The sequence below is a fragment of the Amblyraja radiata genome, chromosome 8, assembly GCF_010909765.2.
Source record: "Amblyraja radiata isolate CabotCenter1 chromosome 8, sAmbRad1.1.pri, whole genome shotgun sequence".
Lineage (NCBI taxonomy): Eukaryota > Metazoa > Chordata > Chondrichthyes > Rajiformes > Rajidae > Amblyraja > Amblyraja radiata.
The window spans coordinates 28,427,369-28,449,684 of record NC_045963.1 but is presented as its reverse complement, the minus strand read 5'-3'; the positions used below and the strand labels follow the sequence as shown (position 1 = coordinate 28,449,684).

The following is a 22,316-nucleotide window of genomic DNA, read 5'->3' as shown; positions in this document are numbered from 1 at the left end:
CTAAACCTGATGGGCTTCAGAGGTTATGGGAAGAAACTGGTGTCAGAGGTTATGGGAAGAAGGCAGAAGAATGGGGTTAGGAGGGAGAGATAGATCAGCCATGATTGAATGGCAGAGTAGACTTGATAGGCTGAATGGCCTAATTCTGCTCCTATCACTTATGATCGACTCTGTTGGGCTGTGTGGTAATGTGACTACGTGTGTAGGAAAGAACTGCAGATGCTGGTCTGAAGAAGGGTCTCGTCCCGAAACGTCACCCATTCCTTCTCTCCAGAGATGCTGCCTGTCCCACTGAGTTACTCCAGCATTTTGTGTCTACCTTTAATGTGACTACTTAGTTTATTTAACAACTGAATAATAGGTGGATACCTCTGATGACAACCGTAAGTAAGACAACACAACAAATTTGAAACGTGTTGATCTCGATGTATGAGAACAAAATATGAATAAGTGAACCCTACCTTTCCGTGCCTCGTAAACCTCCACCTGGAAGCCTCGCTTTGCAAAGAAACATGCATTTAAAGCACCGACCTGGGGAACAATATATATTAGTTTGTTTCACCCAGGGAGGGGAGGGGGGGAGGAGGGGGGGAGAGGGGAGAGGGGAGAGGGAGCAAAGAATAGAAAACCATGATTGGAAAAACACATAGAACATAGAACAGTACAGATAGACACAAAATGCTGGAGTAACTCAGCAGGTCAGGCAGTATATCTGGATAAAAGGAGGAACAGCACCTCATATTTGGCCTGAGCAGCTTACAACCCAGCTATTTCTCTAATTTCAAGTAACTCCTGCATTCCTTTCCTCCTCAATCACTTCCTCCCTCCCTTACCCTAGTCATCACACTAGTTCCACTTCGCATCCTTGTATCCCTGCCGTTAGCACATCTTCCCCAGGCAATAATGGGCTATTATGGACTCTGGCCATTACTCACCTCCAGTCCCACCCTCCTATATTTCAGACTGAAGAAGGGTTCTGTCAGTCAGCTATTCCTTTCTCCAGAGTTGCTGTCTGACCCCTTGTGTCTATCTTCAGTACAAACCAGCATCTGCAGTTCCTCCCACACCTCTCATGATCCAAAGCAAACTTAACCCATCTAATCTACAATTAAATAAGTATGTTAGTTGTTAATTGTGCAGTTTGTGGTCATATCATTGTATTATTATTTCTATTAAACATTAGTGCATTAATATCCAAGAGATGGCTGCAACTCCCTCCCTCTCACCATTTAGTGTTTTGACGATAGTGCTGAGATCCTTAAAAATGTTGTTCATTTTTTTTAAATGCTTTTAGTTTGAGCCCATATTATTGGATGCACATTGCTGTTTTTAAGAGATAAAAAAATGGATCTTACTAGCTAAGGTTGTCATTGGATGGAAAATGCAGATAATTATCCTTGGCATTAATATTACCAATGACCTGTCATTGATCAACCACATTGATGCAACAGCCAAGAAGACTCACCAACACCTCTACTTCCTGTGGAAACTGAGATAATCTGTCCCACAATAAAATGCAGAGAGTTGTGGATGTAGCCCAGTCCACCACCCAGACCAAACTTCCCACCAGTGACTCCATCCCACCAGATTGCACCGAGCCTCTACTCACTGGAGTTCACAAGGATGAGAGGTGACCTCATTGAAACTTACCATATAGTGAAAAGCCTGGATAAATTTGATGTGGAGAGGATGTTTCCACTAGTGAGAGAGTCTAGGACCAGAGGGCACAGCCTCAGAATAAAAAGGAAATACCCTTAGAAAGGAGATGAGGAGGAATTTCTTTAGTCAGAGGGTGGTAAGTCTGTGGAATTCATTTACCACAGATGGCTGTGGAGGCCAAGGCATTGGGTATTTTTAAGGTGGAGATTGACAGATTCTTGATAGTAAGGGTGTCAAGGGTTGTGGGGAGAAGGCATAAGAATGGGGTTGAGAGGGAAAAATAAATCAAATATGAATGAATGATGGAGTAGACTCGATGGGCTGAATGGCCTCATTCTACGCCTATGATTTATGAACTTTTGAAAAACAGTGAAATTAGGGCAATTTGAGAGAGGGAACATAAGCAAAACAAAGTAAAAGTTGTGAAAGGCAGAACTGCCTGACATGCCTACCTCCCTCACATAGCAGAGATATACCCTTAGTCCTATTCATTCCATCCTCGCCCTCTCTGCCCCCTAAAACTAACTTGCTTCCTCTCTTCTGTAAGTGCTGGAGGAGCTCAGTGGGTCAGGTAGCAAATGTGCAGGGAATGACAGACAATGTTTCAGGCCGTGACCTTTCTTCAGACTAATTATGATGGGACCGGGAGAGAGGTAGAAAAGTGAGGTGGGGGCAGGACAAAGCCTGGCAAGTGAGAGGTGGATACTGGTGAGGGGAGTTTGATTAGTGTATGGGTGGAGTAAATGACAAAGACTAGATGTGAAAAGGAGGCAAAAGTGTGTCAGAGGAGGCGAGGTAGAGGGAAATGTAAAGCCGGAGGGAGGGGTGAGTGGAAGTGGACGGGATGGGGAAAGAGGGGAATAAAAGGAAAATGTGCAACTCAAGGATGGGTGATGAGTGTACGAAAGTGGGGAAAGGAGCAGAGTTTCACGTTTCATTTTTTTTGTTGCTCTCCCATCTTTCTGAGTTCTTAGGAAGACTGAAACATTAACCCTGCAGATGCTGTCTGATCTGCTGAATCTTTCCAGCATTGCCTGTTATTTTGTTTCAGATCTCCAGTATTTGCAGTATTATGACTCCAATAAATCCAAAGGAACATCACTTCAGCTAAGTGATGATAAATTAAATCAAGTTCCAATGATTATGTGAAAATCACTGACATTGACGAGATTATTTAAAAAGTAGATTCAAATTCCATTCCTGATGAAATTGTCACCGTTTGATTGATATCAGTGGTTGTTGAGTAATGATTACTAAATTCACTTTTTTTTTTAAAGTTACTAGTTCTTTCAAAAATCTCAATGGATAAGCGATTCAGGGTACTGGTTTACAAAAACTCTAATCTCTTAACACAAGGTGCTGGGGGAATTCCAGTAGGTTAGGCAGTGTCTGTGGAGCGAATTAACAAACAACATTTCGGGTTGGAACGCTTCTTCAGACTGGCTGGAGTCCAAACAGTTCTAACCGCAAATGTTACCTGTCCATGTTCTGCAGAGATGCTGCCTGACCCGCTGAGTTACTCCGGCACTTTGTGTTTTTGTCAAGATTCCAGCATCTGCAGTTTCTCGTGCCTCTTATATCTTAAATGAGGAGCTTTAAGACTACAGTGATGTTTTACATTTACTTTTCTCACATTAATAGTACTTGAATTGCAAATGTCACTCTCCTCTGAAACACCACTGCGTCACTTTCAATACAGCACAATTCGAGCCCGGGGTCCGTGCCTCGAATTTTGTTATATGGTTGTGACCAACTGGATTCTTTTTAAAGTATCAGAACCTTACCAAGCCAGCTCCAACAATCGCGACTTTCTTTGTCCCTTCATTTTCGTAGTGTTGGAGACTGGGTCCAGATGACATCTTCCAGAAAGCACAACGTACCCACTGACTTCATATAAATTACGGAGACCTCTCTGATCCATTGACAACCAGTCGTTCTTTCACTCCATGTCGAAGGGGGGGTGTGATCTCAAACTCCAAGCTAAAAGTTAACTTCCCCAACTTTGGCTTGGAGGGCACCAGCTGGCGGTCATAGACACGAAATGCAGCATGGTATGAAACTCTCAGTTCCTAGCGTCAGGTCTTGTGCTTGGCTTACCTTATCCCTTCCAGCGCAGCAAACTAAACGTGGACTTTGGAAATCTGACAAAATTGCCCTGCGCGGTGGCGCAGCAGAGGAGTTGCTGCCGCTATGGGATCTTTGTTGCTGCCTACACACACACAGCCAGAGTCCCCTGTTCTATCCTGTACGTTTTCCTCGTGGGTTTGCTCCGGTTGCCTCCCACACTCCAAATTCCTATAGGTCTGTTGACTAATCGGCTTGATAAAAATTGTAAATTGTCCATAGTGTGTGTGTAGGATAGTGTTGGTGTGCGGGGTCGTTGTGGACTCGGTGAGCCGAAGAGCCTGGTTCCGCTCTATATCTCTACACGAAACTAAACCCGTTTACGCTCAGGTCTGTGAATATCTGTGGAAATGGACAAATGAGCGGACATTTGATTCAAAACAGCAATGACCAAGAACTAGATAACTGAGGGTGGAAAATAAACGTTCACATAGAGTTTTGAACTCTAGAAAATAAACTGAACAAAGACGTAATGATATGTTCTGGCCTTCTCTACCTCTCAGTCTGAGGAAGGGTCCCGACCAGCAACATCACCTCTTCCTTTTCTCTGGAGATGCTGCCTGACCCGTTGAGTTACTCCAACATTTTGTGACTATCGTCAGTATAAACCAATATCTGTAATTCCTTCCTACAAAAAGAAATACTTTATTTGGATTTTGATCAATTGTTCTCTGGGGATGTGAAGTCACAGTGTCACAAATCACAGAAACAGGCCCTTTCGCTCACCGTGTTATGAAACCCATCAAGTTCCATCCATGCCAATCCCAATTACCAGCCTTGGTTCAAACCTAAAATACCTTGGTGATTTAAGTGGCCGCCCACGTGGTTCTTAAATGTTTCTCATTGGCATGCTTCTTTAATGTTGCAAGATAACTAACTCCACCGTTTTAAGTCAGTGTTGTCCGAGTTGGACAAAGTCCAAGCGGGAGCTCTAAGAATCTGTATAGGAGGTGTGCGGACGTCACCTGTAATGTGCACTACAGGTGGAAACTGGGGAGATGCCGTTGAGACTGTGCCGCAGACAACTAATGGCTAATTACTGGCTAAGCCTTAAGGGTCATGGAGAGAACCACCCAACAAAACATGTAGTACAGGAGTGCTGGGAGAGAGGGGTGGCTCAGTCTGGAAGCTTCGGCTGGGTTGGAGGAGGTGTGGCAAGGGACATGGAAGTAGAGGACAAAGAGTTCTGCCCTGCAGTATTGTGGCCATCTGTCCCAATATGGTTACTGAACATCCCAAAAGTTGATCTGGAGATATGGGAGGCAAAAAGGAGGGGGAAAAAATTCAGACCTAAAAACAGAATACCATAACCATATATATAATAGATACAGGGAACACCTCTTAATTTTCACAGATGGATCAAAGGACCCAGTAGCTGAAACAACAGGGGCAGCTGTGGTAGTGCAAGGGATGAATGTTGAGATTTGCAAAAGAACAAATAACTATTTGGCAGTGTATACAGTGGAACTGTACGCTATTTTGATGGCAGTTCGGTGGATAGAACAGGTGCAACCATGCAAAGTATTAATATGTAGCGACTCATTGTCTGCAATCCAGAGTATTGGGTCTGGTGCATCCCATAGGCGGCCTGACCTAGTGTATGAAATTCTACTACTATTAAGCCAAGTAACAAGGAAGGGCAGTGACGTGACTTTGTTGTGGGTCCCAGCACACATTGGTGTGCTAGGAAATGAAAAAGTGGATAAATTAGCAAAAGAGGCTGTTAAAAAAGAGAACATAGAGGTAAACCTACAATTATCCAAATCTGAAGGAAGACACATTGTGTGGAAGAAAATAAATCAGGAATGGCAACAATACTGGGAACAGGAGACAAAGGGGAGACACCTCTATTCGCTACAAAACAGAGTGGGCATTACAGCAAGAAGAGGGGGGAACAGGAGAGAACAGGTAGTATTAGCAAGATTGAGGATAGGACACACTCACCTGAACAGCACATTAAAAATGTTGGGAAAACACCCTACTGGGATGTGTGAGGAATGCCATCAGCCGGAAACAGTTCAGCATGCTCTAGTTGCATGTAGAAGATATGAAACAGAAAGAAGAGTTTTGATCAGTGAAATGAAGAAAATTGGAATGACAGATATATCAGAAAAGAACATTCTAGAGTGTGGAGGGGAAGGAAAAGGAATAAAGTTGTTGTTTGATTTCTTGAGGGCCTCTGGCCTTATAAAACGGATATAATGTAAAGACATGAGGACTGTGGAGTGAAGCCAGAAGGTGGCAGCAATGCAACATTGTGGATGCCGGCTGCCGTAAAACTCCAAAGAAGAAGAAGAAGAAGAAGAAGAAGAAGAACTCCACCGTTTACATGCAGTGCATTCCAGATTGCACCCATTCTCTAGGTGAAAATATTCTTCCTGAGACCTCCATTAAATCTCTTACCCCTCAACTTAAAACTTATGCCATCTGGTCTTGTACATCTCTGCCATGGAGAAAAAATTCTAACCATCCTTATAGGGTGATGTCGCAGTAGAGTTGCTGCTTAACAGCGCCGGCGATCCTGACGACAGGTGCTGTCTGTACGGAGTGTGTACGTTCTCTATGTGACCGCGAGGGTTTTTTCTGGGTGCTCCGGTTTCCTGCTGCATTTCAAAGATTTATAGGTTAATTGGCTTCAGTAAAATTGATAAATTATCCCTGGTGTGTAGCATGATGCTTGTGAAGGAGGGTGGTCGCTGGTCGGCGCCACGATCTATCTAAAATCTAGTTTGTTTATAAAAAAGTGGTGTGGAATATCTCCCCCTTCGTGATGTTAAGGCTAGATGTAGTCCTTAATTTACTCATAAATTAACATGACAAATTAATAAAACGTGAATTTTGGAATAGGGAGGTTTCACGGCAGTCGGGTCACAACCCATGACCCGTACTGTTGGTACGCTACTCCAAATGGATTACACGCGATGAACTGCAAGTACGCACTTACCATTGTTTCCTGCGTAGCGGGCCCGTTAAAACCCGCTGAAATTGTCAATATTTGCGCTGTAAATAATTATAGAAATCTGGATAAGCGTGTGAGACATTTAGCCTACTTCAGAATTCCAAAAGTGAGGAGAAATGACGGTAGATAGAAACGAGAGCAGAAGGGACAACAGCCAGAGTGCTTGGCGAACATTGGCCGTTTGCTCACTGCATTTCATCAACAGTAAGGCATTATTTGTGTTTTTTCTTGATTCCTTTGGCATCTAAAAAGTTTCAGAAGTGATAAATCTGGCTGTAATTTTTTTTAAATCGCCCATGGTTCTCGTGGGTTTTTACATACAAAATGAAAACGCATCTGAAGAAAAATTTACAGCCAGATTTATCACTTCTGAGAATTTTTAGATACCAAAGGAATCAAGAAAAAACACAAATAATGCCTTACTTGATGAAATGCAGTGAATTTTGAATTTTTGCGCTGAAAATATTTGTGGAAGTCGGGGTAAGTGTGAGAGACATGTACCCAACTTCAGTATTCCAAAAGTGAAGCGAAATGAAGGTATAGGGTGATTTCACGAAAGGTCACTGGAGCGTAGATCCGCACCCACGTGACCGCAAAATTTAACTGGGGGACAAGCGTAACTTCCGGTACATGTCAGTGAATGGGAAAACACGCACTTTCACACCCGTTAAAAACATCGGAAACGGACAGTTTTTGTGCTGCAATTTACTGTACCAGTCGGGGTGACCGTGAGGCACAGCTACCTAAATTTACAGTCCAAAAAAAAGATAGAAACCAAGGTAAATTCAAGAGGGAGCTGAAGGTGCAAAAACAGCGGAGGTTGTTAGCGGACATTTGTCGTGGAGATTTAAAGATCCAAAATATCGGGAATTATCGCGTTTGCTCGCTGCATTTCATCAAAAGTAAGGCATTATTGGCTTTGTTATCTTTATTCATTTGTTAGATGAAAAGTATTAAAAGTTAGAAATCCTTCAGTAAAATTGCAAAATCGCCCATTGTTCTCAGGTGGGTTTTGACATGCAAAATGAAAACGCTTCTGAAGCTCCATTTTCCATTTAAATAATCGTAAACTCTCAATGCGTTTGGAAATAAATTTTACTCAGATGCAAGCTAAGGAATGGGATAATTGTCAGCTGTTAGTTGGACAAAATCAGATTTTATTATTTGCCAAAATATATTTCTCAATGTTTCTTGTTTAAAGCCTGCACAATCACCCAAACTACTTATTTATTTATCATCTAATAACAGACAAGCCTGCAGCATGGAATGATGTCAACAATCCTGATTGGGCACCCACTGTGAGCAGGATAGACAATGTGCACAAGAACGCCATGCACGTGCAACAAGAAGAGAGTATTAAAGCAGATTTGGTCGCAGTTCAAGCATCTATAGCAAGTTGATGCTGAACTTTGAACGATTATTTAAATGGTAAATGGAGCTTCAGAAGCGTTTTCATTTTGCATGTCAAAACCGACCTGAGAACCATGGGCGATTTTGTAATTTTACTGACGGATTTTTCACTTTTAAAACTTTTCATCTAACAAATTAATAAAGATAAAAAGTCAATAATGCCACTTTTGATGAAATGCAGCGAGCAAACGCGATAATTCCCGATATTTTGGATCTTTAAATCTCCACGACAAATGTCCGCTAACAACTTCCGCTGTTTTTGCACCTTCAGCTCCCTCTTGAATTGACCTTAGTTTCTATCTTTTTTTTAACTGTAAATTTAGGTAGCTGTGCCTCATGGTCACCCCGACTGGTAACAGTTAATTGCAGCTCAAAAACTGGCCGTTTTCGATGTTTTTAACGGGTGTGAAAGTGCGTGTTTTCCCATCCACTAACATGTACCGGAAGTTACGCTTGTCCCCCAGTTAAATTTTCGGTCACGTGGGTGCGGATCTACGCTCCAGTGACCTTTCGTGAAATCACCCTATACCTTCATTTCGCTTCACTTTTGGAATACTGAAGTTGGGTACATGTCTCTCACACTTACCCCGACTTCCACAAATTTTTTCAGCGCAAAAATTCAAAATTTTGGCGGTTTTTAACAGGTAGGAAAGTACGCGTTTCTAGCATTAATAACATATCGGAAGTGACGGTTGTCTTCCAGTTGGATTTAGCGGCTCCATGCGTCGAGCCCTATGACCCAGTGACCTTTCGTGCAACCCCCCTATAGGTTTGTGGGGGGAATGATGCCTTTGCACTGCCGAAAGAGTGGGAAATAATTGTGATGGCATCTCATATTGAAGATGGTTAAAATTATGGAATCTGATCTGCTGTCCCGTGAAAGCTGGTGAACTGGTGGGCGAGGATAAAGGGGACCCCTAGCCTTACTGGACAGGTACGCAAAAGTCAAGCAGGCGTGTAAGAGAACCTTTGGAGGAGAAAAAAAATGTGTATCACCATTAGAACAGATGCAATGGAGCCTGAAAATGTGGAGATGGAATGTGCTGAGACTAGAGGAAACAGGGTGTTAGGAGGTGTGGTCGATATAAGGAAGAGACGGTGAAATTGATAGCAAAGGTGATGAAACATTTGAACAGGAAACTGCATTAATGCAATTAGATATTAGAAAAGGGGCTTGAATTGGAATTAAACAAAGACAAAACGACGTCCGGTTAACCCTCGTTCTCCCTTTGATTTGGCGAAAGTGAATAAAGTTAAACTTGTGAGATAGAAACAAAGAACTGCTGATGCAAATATGGACACAAAGTGCTGGAGTAACTCAGCGGTTCAGGCAGCATCCCCGGAGAAAAAAAAGTTCTCCAGAGATGCTGCCTGAACCGCCGAGTTACTCCAGCATGATTTGTCTATCTTTGGTATAAATATATGAAATGTTGCCTAACCTACCAAGTATTTCCAATATTTCTGTTTTTTTTAAATGTCAGGGTTGCAGTATCTGCATGTTTTATTTAAAACTTTATGATTACCGGTATTGGGCTACGCGTGTTTTTGTGTGTAAATGTTGTGTATGTGTGACTTTGCGGAGGGGTCAAAACTCCTTCTGCACATCTCGTATCAAAATAACTAAATTTCTGGATGTTATCAACACGTAAGCAACGTAAACTTTGCTTTGGAACTTTGTCAATAGTAAAGTTAGGCAATGCATCAAAGTTCAGGTTTCATCATCTTAACAACATATTCAAAATTCAGATGCAAAAAAAACCGGTTAAAGTCAAACATGTGAAATCTTAAGGCTTTTTTTTAAACAGATATTTAGTAGCACGAAACTCCCAATGGTAAAGCGAAAAGTCTGGTTGCAACGAGTTTGGTCTCGTTCCACCACAACTCCCTCTGGCGGCCTATCCAACGATGCCCCGAGTTCCTCCTCCTCCGTTGCACCATGTTCCGCTTTGTCCGAAACCTCCAGTGCGTCCACAGCAAACTCCGAGTAACACAGGGCTGTCAGCTATTTCCCAAAAACTCGCTCCTGGCCACTGTTGTTGCAATCAGTAAAAGGATGGTGAGTGCAATTAAGCCAAATAACCCTCCCCCGAACCAAAAGCAGACAAGGACGCACACGCTGTGCGGCCTTTCCTGCACTACACCGGATTAGGAAGTAGCAACTCGGCTTGCAATCAGGCCGAAGGGGCTTTGCTGTTAAAACGTTGCATTTTGCTTGCATGCACCCCCCGCCCCCCGTGTTGCGGTGCCGGGGTCCCCCTGTCAATCAGGCGCGTGCAGCCCGGGGTTGCCCCGGTTTCTCCGAACAACGTTCCAACCGGACAAGGTCACGGGAGCTCGGCTGCAGCACCGCTCGCCAGGGTCACACTCAACACAGGCAGCAGCGCTCTGCAACTTCTCGGGCTTTGAGTTCATTTTAAGGAACGTTTCCTTAAAAGAAACAACAACAATTCGCTGTTTATTTTGCAGTTTCATTTGCTTTGCTGTTAAAGCGGACAGTGCACGCAAGTCAGGAAACCCGGCAGGCCTACGCTGCTCTTAACTCTCTTAAACACCACATATTTTAAATAAGAACAGTGAGCCGTAGTTTGCGTACGGTTGGCAATCCACAGATGGATAACAATTTTGATTCTATCGACCCAAAATCATTCTTCGAAAGCAGCGGAGAACATGTAGAGAGTGCAGGAGGCAGACATCTTTCTTTGCGAGTAGGTTGCAATCTATCTCGACGCTACCAATGTCGGTTGTTATAGTTTAAATAGTTGCAAAATCGGACATGCCAATTTATGTGCAGTTTGCCTGTAGCTGCTCTTTGAAAGAGGGCAACCATCGACCTAACCATTCAAATTCTTTTTTAAAAGTAAATATTTTCCCACTGAAAAATATTAATCAACTTCCTTTTAAATTTTATTTATGATTGTGTTTTGACCCCATTTCCTTTTTGAATTTATTCAGGATTGTGTTTTGATCCCTGCCCTTGGCAGGTTATTCTATGGGGTTTTCATGACTCGAGTGTTTAGACGAATGTGGATCAAACGTGGGCAAATCTTGAACGAAACACAAAGTGCTGGAGTAACTCAGCGGGGAAGGAAGCATATGTGGAGAGGATGAACTAGGATCAGGATCCTTCTTCAGACCACCCAACTAAGATGGTATCTTGGTTGACATGGACGAGTTGAGTTGATGGGCCTGTTTCTATGACACTCAGTGACAATGTGTGGGTGTTTTATTTATAGTGCCACTGACAATTACGGCATTTAATACCTATGCTGATTTCTCTTGGGTTAGCCACCGCCTTGAACAACAGAACTTCCATTGGAGTTTGTGTAGGCAAGAACTGCAAATGCTGGCTTACATCGAAGGTAGACATAAAATGCTGGAGTAGCTCAGCGGGACGGGCAGCATCTCTGGAGAGAAGGAATGGGTTTCGAGTAGACACCCTTCTTCAGACTGAGACCTATGGAGGTTTTTGTGAATGGATAATTACTTTGAACCCCAAGTATTTTCTCTGAAAACTAACATATTCAGTAAAAAAAGGACACAGTGCTGGAGTAACTCAGCGGGTCAGGCAGCATATATGGAGAATGTGGTGGATAGGTAATGTTTCAGGTTGGGATGTTTCTTCAGACTAGCATCGGCAGTTCCTTATTGCTAACAGATTCAGTAACTGAAAAGAGTAAATCCAGTGTTTTTTCCCCAAAATATTCAGTGTTTTTTTCCCCCAAAATACTTTAGAACTTGATCACGTGAAACTTGAAAGGTTAGATAATATTAGCAAAAAAATTGCATTTATTTTATCACATTCCTTTCAAGATGTCCTGAAGCATACAGATTGTTGTATGTAATTGTGGTGCATGAAAGAAAGCCAGAAAGAGATGACGAATAAAAGCTGGTAAATTAAGAGATTCATCCAGTTGCATATATGTAAGCTCAAGACGGCATCTTGTGTGGATCCAACATGTGTGTTGCCTCCACTAAATGGTTTTATCAGAAATGAGCTGATGGCTGTTTACAAATTAAAAAATCAAGTTATTGGGCTGACTAAACAATCATTTATTGCATTTAACCGCAAGGAACAACCTGTGTTTTTGCATCTTTACATAGTATAATCAAATGTTAACAGTATATTGGTGGTACAATTCTGCATTTATATATAATCCAATCAACTGGTAGTGTCTTATTTCCGTTCTTAACAGACTTTGTTCTCCTCATGGTTGCTAGCATAAGTCCACTTTAAAAAGTAACTTTTGGTTGTAAACAATTAAATTCAGTTGATAAATTAGTGAAATGCAGAGAAGTGCCTCTTTTGCAACTAAAGAGAAACTGAGAAATGGTCAGGATGTGTTCTTAAAAACTGCCATCAATGTTCTAATCAAATAAGTAAAATAAAACAATGTTGCTTGACAGTCGGAAATGCAGAACTTTCTGTTTTCAGATTTCTAAAGTTCAGAAAATTTTAGTTTTTTTCCCTCTCCTCAAGTTTTCTCTTGATAACTGTGCCATTTTATAAAGATGTCAGTTCTCAATCTTTCAGAGAAACTGCAAGTTCAACCTATGAATAGTTTGAAATTAATCCAAGCAAGTTTAGTTTGAAGATACAGCATGGAAACAGTCTCTTCGGCCCACTGTGTCCACGCCGCTCAGTGATCACCTGTACACTGGTTCCATTCTACATGCTAGGGAGAATTTTACAGAATGCAATTAACCGACAAATCTGCACGTCTTTGGAGTGTGGGAGGAAACCAGAGCGCCCGGAGAAAACCTACAGTGTACAAAATGTATAAACTCTGTACAGACAGCACCCATTGTCAGTATCGAACGTGGGTCTCTGGTGCTGTAAGGCTGCACCACTGTGCTGACGTTGTCTTACATAAAAGTCTAATGTAAAATGTTATTTTTTTCTGAAGAGTGTATTGTGGAGTATGGGACTAATAAAGTTATTTCTCTTCAGGAAACTGAAAATGGCATTGTTGTGGACTATTTCTGACTTTACTGCTTGGTTCTGAAGGCAGGAAAATAAATCAATAGCTTCTGCTGGATCACTGGTATCCAGTATCAGAGCTGACTAAAATAGCTCTGCAAGTAGAGCAGTGTGCTCTGGCAGCAATTATTGGCCCTCCTGTCAACCTATTTTTGGACTTCTTAACCTTTGGACTTTCTTAACCTTTGGGACGACAGATGGCACAATGGGCTAAGTGTTCGGCTGGCGACCGGAAGGTGGCCGGTTCGAATCCCGCTTGGAGTGCATACTGTCGTTGTGTCCTTGGGCAAGACACTTCACCCACCTTTGCCTGTGTGTAAATGTGTGTGAGTGATTGGTGGTGGTCGGAGGGGCCGTAGGCGCAGAATGGCAGCCACGCTTCCGTCAGTCTGCCCCAGGGCAGCTGTGGCTACAGAAGTAGCTTACCACCACCGAGTGTGACTGAGGAGTGAATGAATAATGCGATGTAAAGCGCCTTGAGTATTAGAAAGGCGCTATATAAATCCCATCCATTATTATTATTATTTGTTGTATCTCGTGGACTCAACGCTGCTTTTAACATCTTTCCAATCAGATTAGGACTACAATTTGCATCAAACTGGAAGCAGTAATCATTTTGTGTCATGTTGGCACTTTATTGTCAAAATAGCGATAGACATCCAGTTGTAGGAATAATTTTGATTATGGTCACAGTGGTGCAGTTGGTAGAGCCATTGCTTCACTGCGCCAGAGACCCAGGTTTGACCCTGAGCTCGGGTGCTGTCTATGTGTGGAGCTTGCACGTTTTCCCTGTGACCACGTGGATTTCTTCCGAGTGCTTCATTTGCCTCCCACATCATGAAGATATGCATGTTTTTAGGTTAATTGTCTTTTTAAAATTGCCAATAGGGTGAAGAGAGTGGATCAGTACATAAGATAACAGAACTAGTGTGAGCAGGTGATTGATGATGGGTGCAGACTCGATGGGTTGAAAGGCCTGTTTTTCATGCTGTATCTTTCAATTAATGAGAGGAATAGATCAGGTAGACACACAGTGTTTCTTGCCCAGAGTAGGGGAATCAAGAATCAGGGCCATTAAGAAACAATTGGACAGGTACATAGATAAGGACAGGTTTGGAAGGATATGGGCCAAACGCAGGCACGTGGGACAAGTGCAGATGTTGGGTAGTGTGGCCAAGTTGGGCCGAAGGGTCTGTTTCCACACTGTATCACTTCTGTAGGAGTGCAATTCATTTGTGATTTCAAGACCCCTGTTTGGGGTTTTACTTATTTATTGTAATTGTGGTATTGCTCATATATCAGCTCTGCTCCAGTGTTAACAGCTTAACTGTTAAACAACCTTCAATAATTTCACACGGTCAAACTATTAAAGAGCAGTTTTGATAAAGGTGTTCTATCCTGCTCTTTGAATCTCAAATTGAAACAGTAGTTTAAGTTAATGCAGTATGTTTTTTTATAAATATTTTAGGAACTGTACATGTTCCTATTAATGATGGAATTTTTAAGTACTGTGATCAAGTTCTGACTAATGTTTAGGATTCACTAATTCTATATAATCCCGAGAAACGTGGAACTGAAGATGCTAATTCACATGAAAAGACAAAGTGCTGGAGTAACTCAGTGGGCCTGGCAGCATCTCTGTAGGACATGGATGGGAGATGTTTTATCTGATGAAGGGTCCCGACCTAAAATGTCACCTATCCACGTTTTCCAGAGATGCTTCCTGATCTGCTGAGTTACTCCACAACTTTGTCTCGTTTTTCCATCCAATTCTGAGAGTTATGGAGTCCATGACCTTGAAGACAGGCTCTCCGGTTTACCATAACCATGGCAATCACCAAGTATCCATCTATCTTAATCCTTGGTCCATAGCTTTCTATGCCTTAGTGATTTAGTTGCTCAACTGGATAATTTTTAAGGTTGTGCTGTTACTCGCATCCCCCTCCCTCTCAGATGTTCCACTGACTGGGTGCATAGCTTCTTCCTCAGATCCTGTTTACACCTTGCATTCTTCATTTTAAACCTATGCTCTCTAGTTTTAAACATTTCTCATTTTCCACCCCATCTACGCCCTTCATAATTCCATACAGCCCCGAGCGTCATACGCTCTCGGTAAAGCAAGCCCAACCTATCCAGTTCCAATATTGAAGGAAATCCATTTAAAGACATTGACAAAATAAATATTGGACACACCTCAAGAGTGGCAGCGGTTGAGTTGCTGCCTTACAGCGCCAGAGACCTGGGTTGGATCATGACTACGGGTGCTGTCTGTATGTTCTCCCTGTGACCACCTGGGTTTTCTCCTGGATCTCCCATTTCCTCCCACACTCCAAAGACATACAGGTTTGCAGGCCAATTGGCTTGGTAAAAATTGTAAATTGTCCCTAGTGTGTAGGATAGTGCTAGTGTACAGGAATTGATGGTTGGCACGGACTTGGTGGGCTGTTGGGCCTTTTTTGTAAGCTAAACAAAACTCACTCCAGACATTAGAAGAGGGTACAGTTAGTTGAACATTTTTATGGGGAAGAATGATCCTTTAGGAATATTTTAAAATAGACCACTGACATTCCTTGCAAGAGTGAAGGTGATTGGTTAATTCAGTTGGTAGAGCTGCTGTCTCAGCGCCACAGATCCTGACTACGTCTGTTGTCTATGTGGTGTTTGCACGTTCTCCCTGTGATCGCCAGGGTTTCCTCCAGGTGCTCTGGTTTCTGATTTCCTTCTAAGCCCCAAAGACGTGCAGGTTTCTAGGTTAATTGGCCCTATATAAATTGTCCCCCCTAGTGTGTAGGGAGTGAATGACAACGTGGGATAACATAGAACTAGTGTGAATGGGTGATCGATGGTCAGTGCGGAATCAGTGGGCTGTGGATTAGGTGGGCTGAAGGGCTTGTTTCCATGCTGCATCTCCTAACTGAACTAGATGTCTGAGATAGGTTTATGTTATTTCCAATCACACTTATTTTCAGGAGAAATTATATACATTTTGGCAGCGATTTCTGTTGTGAATTCTTGTTTAATCTGCTTTTTAAATGGGCCCTGTTTTTATGAGTAAATTAGTTTTGTACATTGACTGCAAATATTTATTTAATCTTATTGCAAATCATTCTGTCACTGCACATTGTTTACAATGAATTAATTATTAATTAATTGACGCATCTGTAATGGAAACCTAATCTTTCTGCTTCATGCCTCTATTGACTCTTCTATGATGCCTTTCAAAATCCATCCGGGGAAATGGGAGTTGTACATTTACCCTTCTGACTTGGTAAACCCACTCAGGGATGTGGAAACAAGGAATGCTGGTTTACATAGAAGGACACAAAGTGCTGGAGTAACTCGGCAGATCAGGCTACATCTCTGTAGAACATGGATAGGTGACGTTTCGGATCACCATTTTTAGATGACTTAGTTTCCTCTCGGTGATACTGTGGCTGAACTGTACATGACTCCAGAGCTTCTGATCAGGTTGTTGATCACCTAAACTCATTATTGATTCCGGGGCTCATATCAAGGGGCAGCATAGTGGTGCAGCAGTAGAGTTGCCACCTCAGAGCATGTTACAAAGGCCGGGTTCGGGTGCTGACTATACAGAGTTTGTACATTCTCCCTGCTACCGTGTGTTTTCTCCCGGTGCTCCAGTTTCCACACACTATTACATAGAAGTGCAGGTTTGTAGGCTAATTAGAATAATGAAGATACAGAATAGTTACGTACAGAATAGTGAAAGGCTTGGACCGAGTGGATGTGGAGAGGATGTTTCCACTAGTGGGAGAGTCTGGGATCAAAGGTCATAGCCTCAGAATTACAGGACATTCTTTTTGAAAGGAGATGAGGAGAAATTTCTTCAGTCAGAGGGTGGTGAATCTGTGGAATTCTTTGCCACAGAAGGTCGTGGAGGCTAAGTCAGTGGATAATTTTAAAGCAGATTGATAGATTCTTGACTAGTACAGGTGTTCGAGGTTATGGGGAGAAGGCAGGAGAATGGGGTTAGGAGGAAGAGGTAGATCAGCCATGATTAGAAACATAGAAAAATAGATGCAGGAATAGGCCATTCAGCCCTTCGAGCTAGCACAGCCATTCAATATGATCATGGCTGATAATCTTAAAATCAGTACCCCGTTCCTGCTTTTTCCCCATATCCCTTGATTCCTTTAGCCGTAAGAACTAAATCTAACTCTCTTGAAAACATCCACTGAATTGGCCTCCACTGCCTTCTGTGGCGGGGAATTCCACAGGTTCACAACTCTCTGTGTGAAGAGATTGTTCCTCATCTCAGTCCTAAATGGCCTACCCCTTATACTTAAACTGTGACCCCGAGTTCTAGACTCCCCCAACATCGGGAACATTTTTCCTGCATCTAGCCTGTCCAATCCATTAAGAATTTTATGCTTCTATAAGATCCCCCCTCAATCTTCTAAATTCTAGCGACTACAAGCTGAGTCTATCCAGTCTTTCTTCATATGAAAGTCCTGACATCCCAGTAATCAGTCTGGTGAACCTTCTCTGTACTCCCTCTATGGGAGCATGGAAACAGGCCCTTCGGCCCACCGAGTCCACACTGACCATTGATCACCCGTACACTAGTTCAATCCTACACACTGAAATAAATTTACAGAAGGCAATTACACTAAACCTGCACGTCTTTGGGATGTGGGAGGAAACCAGAGCACCCGGGGGAAACCCACACGGTCACAGGGAGAAGGTACTAACTGCACAGACAGCACATGTGGTCAGGATCGAACCCGGGTCTCTGGCGCTGTAGGGCAGTAACTCTACACCTGGGCAAGTGTACCGCAATGCTCTCGTATAGAGCCAGTGAAGGCACGATAGGCTGAATGTCCTCCTGTAACCTTTTATGTCATTACTATCATTTTGTCCATGGTCTGTAAAGTTCATAAATACTAGGAACAGAATTAGGCCATTCTGCCTATTGTCTAATCTGCCATTTAATCATGGCTGATCTACCTTGCCCTCTCAACCCCATTCACCTGCCTTCTCCCCATAATCCCTGGCACCCTAATCAAGAATTTGTGAATCTCTGCCTTAAAAAAATATCCATTGACTTGGCCTCCGCAGCTGTCTGTGGCAATGAATTCCGTAGATTCACCACCCTCTGACTAAAGACTAAGTTTTATGTCTAATGGAATTTACGATTTAATTTGATAATTACACAATCTCTTTTTGAGAAATGGACATAATTGGACATAATTGGCCTTTTGATTATTTTTTTTGCAGGAAAGTTCTGAAGGGTACAGAATTGAGTATGATACCTTTGGTGAGTTGAAGGTGCCAAATGACAGATATTATGGAGCCCAGACAGTGAGATCAATGATGAACTTTAAAATCGGTGGGATGTCTGAGAGGATGCCAGTAAGTATTATGTCCATAGAGTTTAGCTCTCTCTATGGTAAGTTTATCTTTTCTTAGGTGAGGAGAACTAATTTGTATTCTCCCAAGTTAACGCTGAATTGCATACCTTGTTGCATTCCTTGAATTTCTTTTATCTGCATTTTCTCTATTTTTAATCATATATTATGCACTTTTAATACTATAAATGGTACTATATCATACTCTATCACGAGAGGAATAGATTGCTCAGAGTTGGGGAATCAGGACCCAGATTACATTGTTTTAAGGTGAGGAGGGAAAGATTTAATAAGAACATGAGGAGTGTCTTTTTTTACACAAAGGGTGGAGGGTATATCGAAGGAGATGCCAGTGGAGGTAGTTGAGGCAGATAGTATTGTAACGTTTAAGAGACATGTGGACAGATACAAGAGGAGGGCAGGTTTAGAGGGATATGGGCCAAACGCAGAGAGATGGGACAAGTGTAGATGGGGCATGTTGGTCAGCGTGGGCAAGTTGAGCCGAAAGACCTGTTTACACGCTGCTTGACTCTATGACACACTGTCGATTTTCTCCTTTGTACTGCCTGATGTCCTCATGCATGGTATGATTTTGCCTGGATAGCACAGATCATTACAGCAAGGGATCGGGCCCTTCAGCCCAAAATGTCTGTGTGGAACATGATGCCAAGAACAGCACTTATCTGCCTGCACATAATCCGTATCCCTCAAAGCCCTGGATAATCCATATACCTATCTAAAATTCCTGTATATGTCCCCATCGTATCTGCCACAACTACCATTTCCAGCACTCGTCCCAGGAACTCGCCACCCCCTTTAAAAAAAACAAAACTTGTCCCGCACTTCTCTTTAAGCTTTGCACCACTCTACCCTTTAATATTTGATATGCCTATCCTGGGAAATAAGGTTCTGTCTGCCTCCCCTATGTCGCACACAAAACCAAGTTTTTCTACTATCTCGCGACACATGATAATAATAAAATCAATATTAATACCTACTAGAAAAGCATATACCTTTTTTCATTTCATAGAATTAAACGAAGGTCTTTTAGCCCATCTTGCCCACACCGATCAATATGTCCCATCTACACTAGACCCACCTACCTGCATTTGGCCCATATCCCTCTAAACCTGTCTTATCGATGTACTGTCTAAATGTTTCCTAAATGTTGCGATAGGACCGGCTCCAACTACCTCCTCTGGCAGCTCGTTCCATAAATCCACCACCCTTTATGTGAAAAAGTTACTCCTCAGGTTCTTGTTAAATCTTTCCCCCTGATCTTAAACTTATGTCCTCTGGTTCTTGATTCCCCTACTCTGAGCAAGAGACTCTGTGCATCTACCCAATCTATTCCTCTGATTAATTGAAAGATACAGCAGAAAAACAGGCCCTTCAGCCCATCGAGTCTACGCTGACCTATTTATTTTCATTTAAATGCTATTCTGATTGTCGTGACTGAACTATTGAGTGTTTTGGAACTGCTGGTGCCCAGCAAGCGGGGGGGTTTGTGTATAATTCTGCAAGCTCATTTGGAGCTGTCCTTCCCCACTGCACAGTGACGCACTGAGCAGTGTAATCACAGTTTTGTCCAGCACAATATCAACAGATCCTGTTTGCGATGTCTGCTACGGTGAAATAGATAACGTGATCTGTCAGAAATGTTTACCTAAGCCATAAGGAAATTGCATTCTTTATTGAATATGCATTTTCCAAATGCAATATTTTAATAAAACCTTTCTAGTTTTGTTTAGAGATGCAGCATGGAAACAGGCCCTTTGGCCCACAGAGTCCTTGCTGTCCCATGATCATCCATACATTGTTTGCTGGACTCCAGCAGTACACAGTCACTACAATCTGAATAGAAATGAAATGGAAAAAAAACATGTTCTATCCAACACACTAAGGATAATTTATGGAAGCCAATTAACCTGCATGTCTGAGGAAACCGGAGCACCCGGATAAAACCCACGTGGTCGTAGTGAGAGCGTGCAAACTCCGTACGGAGTAGTCAGGATTGAACCCTGGCTCTGTAAGGCAGCAACTCTACCGCTGCCCCACTGTGCCACCCTTTCTGTAGCAGAGTGGAGAGAAAAAGTAAAATAATGATATTTGGGCGGCATGGTGGCGCTGCGGTAGAGTTGTTGCCTTACGGCCTCCGGGACAGGTTCGATCCTGACTACAGGTGCTGTCTGTACAGAGTTTGTATGTTCTACCTGTGACCATGTAGGGTTTCCCCGGGTGCTCCGGATTCCTCCAACATACCAAACACATACAGGTTTGTCGGTTAATTGGCTTTGGTAAAGATTGTAAATTGTCCCCAGTGTGTAGGATAGTGCTAGTGTGCAGGGATTGCTGGGCGATGCAGACTCAGTGAGCCGAAGTGTCTGTTTCCGTGAGTTATCTCGAAACTAAACTAAACTGATGTTGTTTCCACTGTTTCTGTTCACAGATCCAAGTTATAAAAGCCTTTGGCATTTTAAAAAGAGCGGCTGCAGAAGTGAATATGGACTATGGCTTGGACCCAAAGATTGCGAATGGTATTATGAAGGCTGCAGATGAGGTAGTGTGATCTTTAGACTTTAAAGATACACTGTGGAAACAGGCCCGTCAGCCCACTGTGTCCGTGCTGACCCATTAGTTCCAGGAACAGAATTAGGCCATTCGGCCCCTCAAGTCTACTCTGCCCTTCAATCATGGCTGATCTATCTTTCCCTCTCAATCCCATTCTCCTGTCTTCTCTGTATAACCCTTGATACCCATACAAATCTGTCAATCTCTGAGTTAAAAATATCCATTTACTTGGCCTTCTGATGCAATGAATTCTACAGATTCACCACCCTCTGGCTGAAGAAAAAACTCCTTTTTAAAGGTATATCCTTTTATTCTGAGGCTATGCTTTCTGGTCCTAGACTCTCCCACTAGTGGAAACGTCCTCTCTGCGTCCACTCTATCCAGGCCTTTCACTATTCAATAAGTTTTAATATGGCCCCATCCCTTCATCCTTCTAAACTCCAGCGAGTACAGGACCAGTGCCGATAAACGCTCACCATCTGTTAACCCAATCTGTCCTAGGGATCATTCTCGTAAAAATCATGATCGTATGTGAAATCTTCCTCCACCAATAATGGTGGGAGGAAAGCAATCCTGGCTGAGTTGGTAAACGTGAGAACTGATGGCAGATCTAGTGGGGTTGAAGGGAAGCAAGCATTTTAGCTGGCATAGACCATGGTCAGTGGCAAGAGAAGACCTGCAGTAGTTATTTTAGTTGCTCCAAAGCAACTGGTATATCCAGGTCCACCTCTTGGTTCCAGAGCCATTTTGCCATGCCAACAGAGGTAACGGCCTCAAACTACCAAAGGAGTCTGAGACCTTAAGCAAGAGTTTACTTTAGACATACCGGGCGGCAACAGACCTTTCAGCCCACCAAGTCCGTGCAGACCAGCGATCACCCCCGTACACTAGCACTATCCTACACACCAGGGACAATTTGCAATTATACCAAAGCAATTAACCTACAAACTTGTACGTCTTTGGAGTTTTGGAGAAACCAGAGCACCATACTGACACTACAGAATCCGGTCAGGATCGATCCAGAGTTTCCGGCACCATAAGGCAGCAACTCTACAGCTGCGCCACTGTGCAGCCTTTAAGACTAAGTGTTATGTACCAAGTGTCGTGAGAGAAAATTATATCAATACCTACATGGCCTTGGATGTTCGCACTGAAATTGTAAGTGGGTGACAATCCTACTATAACGACAACGATTTTGTCACCACTTGAAAACATTCTTATTTGACGCCAGTTTCACTTAGTACCT

At 42.8% G+C, this 22,316-nt stretch overlaps 2 protein-coding genes across 5 annotated transcripts in view; one reads left to right on the top strand and one right to left on the bottom strand.

Annotated features, from left to right (window-relative positions):
* Window positions 1-3,811, bottom strand: part of kmo (kynurenine 3-monooxygenase) — a 28,729-nt gene extending 24,918 nt beyond the window's left edge. The window contains exons 1-3 of one of the 2 annotated variants that reach the window (XM_033025466.1): window positions 3,642-3,811; window positions 3,444-3,607; window positions 462-531 (exon numbers count right to left, since the gene is read on the bottom strand). In XM_033025466.1, the coding sequence (XP_032881357.1) occupies window positions 462-531; window positions 3,444-3,518 (145 nt within the window). In that variant the 5' untranslated portion in view covers window positions 3,519-3,607; window positions 3,642-3,811. Of the gene's footprint in view, window positions 1-461; window positions 532-3,443; window positions 3,608-3,641 lie in introns of those variants that run through there. The other variant, XM_033025467.1, reaches the window with a different exon arrangement.
* Window positions 3,812-10,034: 6,223 nt separating this feature from the next.
* Window positions 10,035-22,316, top strand: part of fh (fumarate hydratase) — a 33,699-nt gene continuing 21,417 nt past the window's right edge. The window contains exons 1-3 of one of the 3 annotated variants that reach the window (XM_033025462.1): window positions 10,035-10,208; window positions 18,369-18,503; window positions 20,949-21,059. In XM_033025462.1, the coding sequence (XP_032881353.1) occupies window positions 10,089-10,208; window positions 18,369-18,503; window positions 20,949-21,059 (366 nt within the window). In that variant the 5' untranslated portion in view covers window positions 10,035-10,088. Of the gene's footprint in view, window positions 10,209-10,503; window positions 10,858-16,579; window positions 16,599-18,368; window positions 18,504-20,948; window positions 21,060-22,316 lie in introns of those variants that run through there. The other 2 variants (XM_033025463.1, XM_033025464.1) reach the window with 2 other exon arrangements.